At 38.9% G+C, this 12,510-nt stretch overlaps 1 protein-coding gene and 1 pseudogene across 2 annotated transcripts in view; one reads left to right on the forward strand and one right to left on the reverse strand.

Moving 5' to 3' along the window:
- Positions 1 to 12,510, forward strand: part of LOC307097905 (large ribosomal subunit protein mL42-like) — a 63,527-nt pseudogene that overhangs the window by 37,005 nt on the left and 14,012 nt on the right. The gene's annotated exons all lie outside the window — the stretch shown is intronic.
- The window catches only part of EXD1 (exonuclease 3'-5' domain containing 1), a 45,468-nt gene that overhangs the window by 9,903 nt on the left and 23,055 nt on the right, over positions 1 to 12,510 (reverse strand). Inside the window, exons 6-8 of the mRNA XM_079768169.1 lie at positions 10,628 to 10,714; positions 2,305 to 2,409; positions 2,142 to 2,222 (exon numbers count right to left, since the gene is read on the reverse strand). Of these exons, the coding sequence (XP_079624295.1) occupies positions 2,142 to 2,222; positions 2,305 to 2,409; positions 10,628 to 10,714 (273 nt within the window). The remainder of the gene's footprint in view (positions 1 to 2,141; positions 2,223 to 2,304; positions 2,410 to 10,627; positions 10,715 to 12,510) is intronic.

Raw genomic sequence — 12,510 nt, forward strand, 5'->3', positions numbered from 1 at the left:
GGAAAGCTAATAAAATTAAGAATTAAGCCCTGCCGGTGTGACTCAGTGGTTGAGCGTCAACTCATGAACCAGTAGGTCACAGTTCAATGCCTAGTCAGGGCACATGCCTGGGCGTGCAGGCGGCAGCCAATAGATGATTCTCTCTCATTATTGATGCTTCTAATTCTCTCTCCCTCTCTCTGAAATCAAGTAAAAAAAAACATATTTTTTAAAATGTGAAATAATTATTTACCTGTATGTGATAGACTAGATAATGGCCACCTAAGATATCTACATCCTAATTCCTGGAACATATGAATGTTATTTTATGGAACAAATGGACTTTGAAGCTGTAATAAGTTAAGGATCTTGAGATGGGAATATTATCTTGAATTATCAGGATGGGCTCTAAATGTAATCACATGTTCTTATGAGAGGGAAGCAGAGGGAGATTTTACTATGGCAGCAGACTTTGGAGTGATGCACTTTGAAGATGGAATAAGAATAATCCAAAGAGCCTGAAACCGGTTTGGCTCAGTGGATAGAGCGTCGGCCTGCGGAGTGAAGGGTCCCAGGTTCGATTCTGGTCAAGGGCATGTACCTTGGTTGCCGGCATATCCCCAGTAGGGGGTGTGCAAGAGGCAGCTGATCAATGTTTCTAACTATCCCTCTCTCTTTCTCTCTGTAAAAAATCAATAAAATATATATTAAAAAAAAAAAAAAGAATAATCCAAAGAATATAAGTGAAAACTGAAAAAGCAAGAAATCAGACTCCTTTCCCATCAGTCTTCAGAAGAAACCAGCCCTGCTAACACCTTGACTTTAGCCCGATAAAAATGATTTCAGACGTCTAACCTCCAGAATGGTAAGAGAGCAAATTAATGTTGTTGTGTTTTTTTAAGATTTTAAAAAATTGATTTTTAAAGAGAGAAAGGGAGAGGGAGAGAAACAATGTGAGAGCATAACATCTATCTACTGCCTCCCAAATGCCCCCCCACTGGGGACCTAACCCTAATCCTAAACTCTAACCCACAACCCAGGCATGTGCCCTGACTGGGAATCAAACTGGCAACTCTTCATGCAAGGGACAACACCCATCCAATTGAGCCACACTGGCCAGGGCAAATTAATGTTGTTTTAAGCCACTAAATTTGTGATTTCTTACAACAGCAACAGGAAACTAATACATTGTGCTAGTGCTAAGGAAAACAAATTAGAAAAACTCTCAATACCTGCTTCTTTCACTATGAAAATATGAGAAGAAAAAATGGAAAGATATGCCAGTGTCTTCATTACACAATACATAATCAAGAATCCTGATGGCCTCAAGGGAACAATGAGCAATTCTCTTATGTTTTGGAATAAGCACAAAAGCAATCTCTCTAGAGTGAAAGATCCTGAAAGAAGGCCCAGAGGACATGTAAATGGGGAGATACATACAGGGCAAACTGAATCACACAAATATAATAATAAAAATAAACTTTTAGGAATTTGTTAAGAAGTAATTGGCCAGCTCATTAGTTTCACCCCTATCCAAAGGCTCTAGGACTTATATATTCAATATTTTACTTTCACTGGCATAAACCTAGAAGAACCTAAGAAAGCATAATGAAAACTAATGGTTTTCCTGCTCTCACAGCCAAACCAGCTCTAAGAGGTAGTATTGTGTAAGAATTTCTCATTTCTCTAGGGTCCTTTAGAGCAGAGAAAAATCATATATCTTCAGGTTATGTTGGGCCAAAAGAGGCTTTTTGGACATATCTAGGATGACCTGCATCCCTGAGCTAGATGCCAACTAGCCACTAGCCTTAACTGGTACATATGTGGGTAAAGGCAGAGATGTGATTGTTCACCTCATAATAAGGTCTCATTTCAGACTTCTGAATGACCCCCAAATTGTTTGTTTCTGAATATTATATACTAGAGTACAGAGCAAATTCTGGAGCAAAATGAGAGGAAAATACTAAATACTTTTAAGTAACTTTTTTGCAGTGATTTTACAGTTCACCAAATGATCTCACATATTGTACAAACATCTTACATGAGAAATGAGCAGGAATGGGGCACACACACACAAAGACTTTCAGCAACTCATCAGACAAGGCCTATTTTCTACAGGAGCTATGTACAGTAGATTAAACCCAATATTTCCCTCCATGTACCTGTGTGTCAAAGACATTATTCAGCAAAATTCCATACTGATGAGAGAGGCAATCAGAAAGCCAACGACAATCATGGATAACCTAAGGCATCAGAAGACAGGGACAGAGTAATTAGAACCGGGCTACTAGTTTTATTAGCAGAGGAATCAGCTTACACACTCACCTTCAAAATTTTCTTGTCTTCTAATACCATCTGGAGTCCATTGTTGAAAGCACGATTTCCGAGAAGGAAAATGTCAAATAAGTAGACACGGCTGTTTGTGGCCACCTACAATAAATCATCCAGTCACACATGTTACAGAATAAGGAAGAACTAGGGAAAGGGATCTGAAGATCAAGAAAGACGTGATAAAATATTTAACATCCTCACTTTTAAAGTAAACAATAGGCATTCAATATTCTTAGAGAAAAATGGGTTTACATTGATCTTAAGTTAAAAAAAAAAAGAAGACACTACAACTGTGATTTTTCAAAAGAAAAGAAACAGACTATCTGGTAATTTAGCTTTTCACTTTTTACTGTCCCAACTTCAATTTTTACCAGTCTCACCTATGGCATTCTAATACCCCAGGGATTCCAGGTTTAAGGGGAATATGAACAATATATTTTGTTGTTAACAATACAAAATGTATTTTATTTTTTTAGTTCCATAGTAAGCATGAATGTGTTAGGTATCACATGAAATTACTCATAAGAGGATCCCTGTTCCTCATCAGTATAAAACAGGCAATAAATACACTGGCACAAATGGCAGGATATGAAACACTGTTTTATAGATCAATTTTATACAATCATAAGAATTCTAGATAGTTTTTGTTCATAAAAGCCACAAAAGCTGTACAGCTGGATAATCTACTGAGTCAGAGAGTACAAGGCCAAAAAGGATCTAAGGAGATCTAGAGAGGCAGCCACGTGTCATTCTGATGCCATCTTTGTCATTTCAGGAGCTAACGGTTGTTACAGCCACAATTGCCAGGCCTACCTGTACCCATTCTCAGATCCTTCATGATTATTTGCTAGAATTTGACACATAAATAATCAACCCCTGCTCTTTCCCCCTACATCTTTAAACATAAAAATTGAATAGACACTAAAAGTTTGGAAAATAATTCTCTGCTAGACTTTAAGCTCTATGAGAGAAGAGATTAGGTCAAATTCACCACTATACATGCAGCTAGAACAGAGTCAGGCACATGGATGGCTGTTACACATTTCTTCAGCGAATCAACGCATGCCATACAATTCTCCTTTCCATTTTTTTTCATATGCAAAATATGTACATGGCTCCAATAATATGCATTCAAATCTATATCCTGCTTTTTCCATTCATGAACTTTCAAATATTTTTCTATATTGCATTTGTCATCAGTTTCTGGCATCCATAAAGGAGTTATAAAATATACTGTAACTTCTATTATTAACTATTTAAGTAGTTTCTGACTTTTCATCGTCATAAATGATGCCAGGATGAACAGATCCTCACATATTTTTTCTTCATATTTTGAAGATAGATTCCTAGAAGTGGCCCTGAGAAGTAGGCCAAAGGATATAAAAAATCTTTGCATCTCAACAAAGATTTGCTACTTTTATCTTATTATTTTTTAAATTTTAAATAAATTTATATTTGCAATTACAGTTGATATATATTTTATTAATTTCACATGTACAACTCAGTGATTAGACATTTATATAACTTATGAAGTGATTACCCTGATAAAACTAGTACCCATCTGACAACATATATAGCTATTACTTGACTATATTCTCTATATTATACTTTACATCCCCATAGTTACTATTCTGTAACTATTTTGTACATATTTTTTTATTGATTGATTTTTAGAGAGAAGAGAAGAGAAATATTGATTTGTTGTTCCACTTATTTATGTATTCATTATTGTATGTGCCCTGACCAGGTAGGTACCCACCCGCAACATTGGCATATTAGGATGACGCTCTAACCAACTGAACTACCTAGTCAGGGCCCAATTTGTACTTCTTAATCCCTTCACCTTTTTCACCCATTCCCTCAACCCCTCTCCCATATGACAGCTGTCAAAATGTTCTCTTTATGAGTCTATTTCTATTTTGCTTGTTCATTTCTTTTGTTTTTTAGATTCCACATATAAATAAAATCATAGGCATTTGTCTTTCTCTGACTTATTTCACTCAGCACAATACCCTCCATGTTGTTGCAATATCCATGTTGTCGCAGATGGCAGATGGCAAGATTTTTTGTTTTGTTTTGTTTTGCTAATCCTTACCCGAGGATATTTTTCCATTGATCTTTTAGAGAGAGTTGATGAGAGAAGGGAAGACAGAGAGAAACATCGATGGGACAGAAACACATCAATTGGTTGCCCCCTGCACACACCCTGACCAGGGCCTGGGCTAGGGAGGAGCCTGTAAACAAGGTATGTGCGCTTGAACAGAATTGAACCCAGCACCCTTTGGTCCACAAGCCAACCCTCTATCCAGAGCCAAACCAGCTAGGGCTATATTTTTTTTAATGGATGAGTTATATCCCATTGTATATATGCACCACTTCTTTTTTATCCATTCAATTATTGATTGACACTTCAAGTTGGTTCCATATCTTGGCTATCCTATATAATAAAACCCTAATATGCAAATTGACCGAACGGAGGAATAACAGGCTGCTATGACGCACACTGACCACCAGGGGGCAAACGCTCAATGCAGGAACAGCCCCCTAGTGGTCAGTGCACTCCCACAGGGGGAGTGCCACTCAGCCAGAAGCCGGGCTCACGGCTGGTGAGAGCAGCGGTGGTGGCAGGAGCCTCTCCCACCTCCAAGGCAGCCCTAAGGACCCCTTAGGGGATGTCCGACTGCTGGCTTAGGCCCATGGGGAGCGGACCTAAGTCAGCAGTCAGAGATCCCCTGAGGGGTCCCAGACTATGAGAGGGTGCAGGCCGGGCGGAGGGCTCCCCCCAGTGCATGAATGTTGTGCACCGGGCCTCTAGTTGTAAATAATGCTACAATGAACATATGGATGCATATGTCTTTTCATTTTAGTGTTTTGGGTTTCTTCAGTAAACACCCTGAAGTGGGATGGTTGAGTCCTTCTTTGTCTCTTGTTGTAGGCTTTGTTTAAAAGTCTATTTTGTCTGGTATAAGTATTGCTACCGCAGCTTTTTTTTTTTTTTTCCATGAAATATTTTTCCATCCCTTTACTTTCAGTCTCTGTATGTCTTCATTCTGAAGTAAGTCTCTTGTAGACAGTATATGTAAGGATTTTGTTTTCTTTTCCATGTGGCCACCCTATGTATTTTGATTGGAGCATTTAATCCATTTGCATTTACAGTAATTGTTGTACTAGCCAGTTTGGGAAGAATGGACAAATATAATGAGAATTTTAGCAAAAAGATGGGAGATATAAGAAAGTACTAAATAGCAACAACAACAAAAAAGAAAGTACCAAATAGGTCCTGGCCAGATAACTCAGTTGGTTAGAGTGTCATCCCAAACACCAAGGGTGCGGGTTCAATCCCCAGTCAGGACACATACAAGAATCAACCAATGAATGCCTAAATAAGTGAAACAACAAATCTCTCTCTCTTTCTTTCCTCTCTCTGTCTAAAATCAATAAATAAAAACAAGAAAGAAAAATAGCCCTGCCGAAACCGGTTTGGCTCAGTGGATGGAGCGTTGGTCTGCGGACTGGGGGGTCCCGGTTCGATTCCGGTCGGGGGCATGTGCATTGGTTGTGGGCACGTCCCGGGTGGGGGGTGTGCAGGAGGCAGCTGGTCGATGTTTCTCTCTCATCGATGTTTCTAGCTCTCTATCCCTCTCCCTTCCTCTCTGTGAAAAAATCAATAAAATATATTTAAAAAGAAAGAAAGAAAGAAAGAAAGAAAGAAAGAAAGAAAGAAAGAAAGAAAGAAAGAAAGAAAGAAAGAAAGAAAGAAAGATAGCCCTAGCTGGTTAGGCTCAGTGGATAGAGCATCGGCTTGTGGACTGAAGGGTCCCAGGTTCAATTCCGGTCAAGGATACATGCCCAGGTTGCGGGCTCAATCCCAGTAGGGGGTATGCAGGAGGCAGCTGATCAATGATTCTCTCTCATTGATGTTTCTATATCTTCCTCCCTCTCCCTTCCTCTCTGAAATCAATAAACAAGTATTTATTTAAAAAAACAAGAAAGGAAAATATACTAGGAAGTTTAGTAATAACAGACAAGATGAAGCAGAAGAAAGGAACAGTCAGGCAATGGAACAGGCAATGGAACTCAACCAATCACAGCAGCAAAAAGAAAAAAGTATGAAAAAAAGTAAAGATAACTTAATGGTCTAATGAGACAATATCAAACAGACTAACATTTGCATAAAAGACACTCTGAAGAAGAATGAAATTAAAAATGTAAATGTTTGTCAAATTGCTTTGTAAACTGTACAGAGCTATATAAATGTACTTTGTTTTAATAAGCCTGTTACTAGATTCTAAAAAAAACAAAACAAACAAAAACAGCCCACATCTCTGAAGTAGCAGGTGGAATTCTCATAAGCCTTTACCATTATTTGATATTTTTCCTTTAAGATAATGTGATACTTTGATTTTAAAATTAAATACACAAAGAGGGTATAGAAAGGATAAATGGTGATGGAAAAAATAAAAATTAAACACACAAGCTCAAGGACTTAGTTAGAGAAAATGTGCCTAATTTGTCTTCAGAGGACAATTTAACTAATTGGATGGTCCCTTCTAATACCTAGACAACCAAAGGGGGCAAATTAAGAAATAACCTATAGCTTTCCAGGCCCCTGTTACCATGAAGTCCACCCTTTTATTTTGGTAGAGAGGTTTTGGGTTGGTTTCTTCCTACTAACACCCCCAGCTTTATTGAGATTAAATCTTATATAATAAAAGCCTAACATGCAAATCGACCAAACGGTGGAATTACTGGTCGCTATGACATGCACAGACCACCAGAAGGCAGATGTTCAATGCAGGAGCTGACCCCAGCCCACAGGCCCCAGGCCAGCCAAGGCAGGTGCCAGCAGGGACCCCCCAATCACCCCGCCAGTAGTCCTACAGATCGGCCCTGATTGCTGGCCAGGCCTAGGGACCCTACCCATGCATGAATTTTGTGCACCAGGCCTCTAGTTAACATATATATTGCTTTTCAGCCTTTTGGTTAAGATCAAGTGCAGTATCTGTTCTTATCAGTTTAATATCTGATATATCCTCTATCTAAGGATATAAAAAAATAACATAACTTTGTGTAAGTTTAAAGTATACAATGTGATGATTTGATATAAGTATACTGTGAAATGATTACCATAAGGGAGGTAACACATCTTTAAGCTCACAGTTAACTGTGTGTGTGTGTGTTGAGAACTTTTAAGATCTACTCTCTTAGCAACTTCCAAGTATTCAAAACAGTATTATCTATAATCACCATTATGTACATTAGATTCCCAGAATTTTTTATTTTTATTTTTTAAAAAATATTTTTATTGATTTCAGAGAGGAAGAGAGAGATAGAAATACCAATGATGAGAGAGAATCATTGATCAATTGCCTCCTACTAGGGGTCAAACCCACAACCTGGGCATGTGCCCTGACTGCGAATTGAACCATGACCTCCTGGTTCATAGATTGACACTCAACCACTGAGCCACGGTGACTGGGCTTCCAGAATTTATCTTATAACTGGAAGTTTGTACCTTTTGACCATCTTCATACATTGTCCCCATTCCCCCAATTCCTGGCAACCATCAATCTACTCTGTTTCTGTTAGTTCCGTTTTTTTTAGGTTCCACATATATGTATTTTTCCTCTCTGTCTGATTTCCCTTACCATAATGCCTTCCAGGTTCATTCATGTTGTCACAAATGGGCAGGATTTCATTCTTTTTATGGCTGAATAATATTGCACTTATACATTTACCACATTTTCCTTATCTATTCATCCATCTATAAATCGTTTATTTCCACATCTTGGCTATTGAAAATAATGCTGTAATATGAACATGGGGAGGCAGGTATCTCTTTGAGAGCCTGTTTTCGATTCCTTCAGAAATATAACCAGAAGTGAAATTGCTGGATTATAGGGTAGTTCAATTGTTAATTTTTTTTGAGAAATCACCATACTGCTTTCCATAGTGGATCTACCAATTTACATTCCCAGAAACAGTGCTAAGAATTTCCTTTTTTCCACATCCTCTCCAGTACTTGTTATTTTTGTCTTTTTTATAACAGCCATCCTAACAGGTGTGAGGTCATATGGTAGTTTTGATTTGCATTTCCCTGATGATTATTGATGCTGAGAATCTTGTAATGTATCTGTTGGCATTTTGTATACCTTCTTTAGGAAAATTTCTATTCAGGCCCTTTGCCCAATATTAAATTGGATTTTTTTTTTTTTGCTATTAAATTGTATGAATTCCTATATATTGTGGATATTAACCCCTTATCACATATATAGCTTGCAAATATTTTCTCTCATTCCATGAGTTGCCTTTTCATTTTGTTGATCTTTTCTTTTGCTGTGCAGAAGCTTTTTAGTTTGATATAGTCCCCTTTGCTTATTTTTGTTTTTGTTGCTTATGTAATTTTATTTTAAGAAATTTGGATTTGTGCCCCAGGTGGTTTGGCTCAGTGGATAGAGAGTTGGCCTGCAAACTGAAGGGTCCCGGGTTCGATTCTGATCCAGGGCACATGCCTGGGTTATGGGCTCAGTCCCCAGTAGGGGTCATGCAAAAGGCAGCCAATCAATGATTTTCTCTCATCATTGATGTTTCTATCTTTCTCTCCTTCTCCCTTTCTCTCTGAAATCAATAAAATATATGTAGCCCTAGCCGGTTTGACTTGGTGGATAGAGCGTCGCCCTGCGGACTGAAGGGTCCCTGGTTCAATTCTGGTCAAGGGCATGTACCTTGGTTGCAGGCACATCCCCAGTGGGGGGTGTGCAGGAATCAGCTGATTGATGTTTATCTCTCATCGATGTTTCTAACTCTCTATCCCTCTCCCTCCCTCTCTGTAAAAAAATCAATAAAATATATTAAAATATATATATTTGTAAAAAAAAGAAAGAAGCCGAAACCGGTTTGGCTCAGTGGATAGAGCGTCGGTCTACGGACTGAAAGGTCCCAGGTTTGATTCCGGTCAAGGGCATGTACATTGGTTGCGGGCACATCCCCGGTAGGGGGTGTGCAGGAGGCAGCTGGTCGATGTTTCTCTCTCATCGATGTTTCTAGCTCTCTATCCCTCTCCCTTCCTCTCTGTAAAAAATCAATAAAATATATTTTTTTAAAAAAGAAAGAAATTTGCATTTGTGCTGCTAACTCAAACTTAGTCGCCTAAAAACTAAGGTTTGCCATGAAAGTGCATGAAATGAGAGAGGCAATCTGATCCCAGAGCAAAACTGGGCTTGATATCTCCATTTCTTTTCCTTTGAGAAGATGAATACTTCAGAGAGAGAAGGTCAAGAGAGCAGACTGCCAATCCTAATAAAAAATATCTTTTCAGTAGCTGGAGGTAGGTGTCTACTCAAAGGATAGAAGACATTGTTTGGGTATTCAGCCCTTTAAATGCTGATGCTGCTGAGTGTGATCCAAAGGTGGCTACCCAACCTAGCTATGCAAAGCTCATTATAAAGTTCTTTGGATATAGTGGGGACCCTCACCTGACATCTCTCAGGTCCAGGAAAATAAAAATGATATGGTAGAAACCTGCTGTGGAAAGCTAGCAAACAATAGGAAAGATGAGAAACTCTTCATAGAGCTAAGGCAAGAAAATAGAGCTGGGAAAGAAGACCTCAAGCAGAATCTGTAAGACAGCAATCTGTAATAATAAAAGCGTAATATGTTAATTAGACCAGACAGCTGAAAGACCTTCCGGACGAAGCCACAGCAGCGGGGGCCGAGGCAGAGGCGGTTAGGGGTGATCAGACAGGCAGGCAAGTAGTTAGGGGCAATCAGGCAGGCAGGCGAGTGGTTAGGGGCAATCAGGCAGGCAGGGGAGCGGTTAGGGGTGATCAGGCAGGCAGGCAGAGTGGTTAGGGGTGATCAGGCAAGCAGGCGAGCTGTTAGGAGCAATCAGGCAGGAAGGCGAGCAGTTAGGGGTGATCAGGCAGGCAGGGGAGTGTTTAGGGGCCATCAGGCAGGCAGGCAGAGTGGTTAGGGGTGATCAGGCAGGCAGGTGAGCGGTTTAGGGGAGATCAGGCAGGCAGGCAGGCCAGTGGTTAGGAGCCAGTGGTCCCGGATTGCGAGAGGGTGCAGGCCAGGCTGAGGCCCAGTGAATTTCATGCACTGGGCCTCTAGTAATGATTATAAAAGTGAATCTATAAAGAGACAGAAGCTCTTTTCTTTTGAAAATAATAAACTGAGTAGTAAAGAGAATGAAAGACATTCCAAACAAGTTCTAGTACAGTGACACTTGGGTGATACAATGAAGACAATTAATATAAATTTCCAAGTGATCTATAATTATTTTCAAAATAAAAAGTTTTTTATAACTATGTTTTACCTGAAGCCAACATAGTTTCCCATGACGACACACATTAGCTCCTTCTGCAGCCACACTCAAAACACTCTGCTTCTTGATGTGGAGCATCTGGTAATAAAAGAAGAAAATAGAATTCTCCAGGGAGTTAATTTTGCAATTATAACCTCATGAATGACACAAGTAAAATAGCTAGCAGTGAACAAAGTGGATCATATTTTTTAAACTCATAAAATCTGACTGATCCAAAACAGGTGTCTGCTACACACACACACACACACACACACCATCACTGAACACTTCTGATCCTCTTTTTAGCTTTCACAAAATTATTCCACAATTGGAAAATAAATCACTCATATGCCAAATACTAGTAAGAATTAAAAACTCAGATACCTTATGTTACCAATGATGTTACAGAGAAAGATTTCTAGTCTTTATGGCCAAACTCCACATCAAAGAATAGCACCCTAACACAGAGCAATTTATTGTTCCTGATGGGAACTCACATGGTGGCTGAGTTTCACAGTACCTACTGTTCAGAATCAGAGAAACAAGGACTCAACAGGTCCCTTTAAGTCCTGGATTCACTTAATTTCTCAAAATTGAAAAGTGGTATGTCTGGTACATATGCTAGTCCTTTGACTATCTACAATATTACCCTATTCCAAAACATTACATAATTCTAAGATACTTAATCCACAATATGAAAATATCTACATGATACAACATTCTCTCCATTTTATAGGTAGGTAAATTACTCAAGAATACAAGGGCATTGGTAACTACTATACACTAAGCACAATATCTTCCTTTAGAGAGCATAGTGTTCTACATGCTGAGTATCTTTTATCACTGATGAAAAAAGGGGAATGAAGGTTAATTCCATCCTCAAACAACAAGAAGGCTGCAGAACTGAGAACAAAAACTGTATTTCCCTATTGATAAGAATTTCCAACTACCTCTTCAAATCTCCAAAGCAAAAGTTCTTATCCCATTTTTGTTGTTGTCATAGACCCTTTAAAGAATCTTTTGACTATAAAGAATTCTTATAATTAATTTAAAAGTGGGCAAGAGAATAGATACTTCTCTGAAGAAGATATACAAGTAGCCAAAAAGGACCTGAAAACACAGTCAACATTATGAGCTATCAGAGAAATGTAAACCAAAACCACCGGATACCATTTTATACTACTAGGATGGCTATACAGGCAGTCCTCGGGCTATGTCGGACTCGAAGTACCTCGTTTCATGGTTACATCACCATCTCCCATTTATTTATTTTAAAAAAAAGTTCCGTCATTTTGACGTATGTACGTATGTACATATGTGCTTTATGTTTTTTATCATTTGTTTACCATAAGTAAAGGTCAGGAATTGTTATCTTTCTTTTAAATTTTTTTTACTGTTTCACTTCATAACTGCTATGCATGTGCTCCATGTGAGTGACCTAGGTGATTATGTAGTTGGGTTCCGGAAAATCGCTGTAAGTCGCACCATAAGAAGGATCTCTGACGTAACCCGAGGACCTACTGTAATTAAAGTGACAAATAACATAGTCTCAAGGCTTTAAATATCATTAGAAGCTAACTTGAATTTATATCTCCATCTCAAACCTTTCTCCTCATCTCTAGACTTAGGTTGACAGAAACTAAACTCCTAAGTATCTCCCCCAATACTTTTCTACCCATAGTCTTTCCCATCTCAGTTTAATAGCCACACCACATTTCAGAGGAGAATGTGGAGAAATTGGAACGCTCATATCCTGTCGGTGGGAATATAACTTTGGAAAACAGTATGATCAATCAAAAATTAAACATAGAGCCCGGCTGCTGTGGCTCAGTGGTTGAGAGTCAACCCATGCACCAAGAGGTCACCAGTTCGATTCCCAAGCAGTGCACATGCTC

The sequence above is a fragment of the Cnephaeus nilssonii genome (genome assembly GCF_951640355.1).
Source record: "Cnephaeus nilssonii genome assembly, chromosome: 4".
Lineage (NCBI taxonomy): Eukaryota > Metazoa > Chordata > Mammalia > Chiroptera > Vespertilionidae > Cnephaeus > Cnephaeus nilssonii.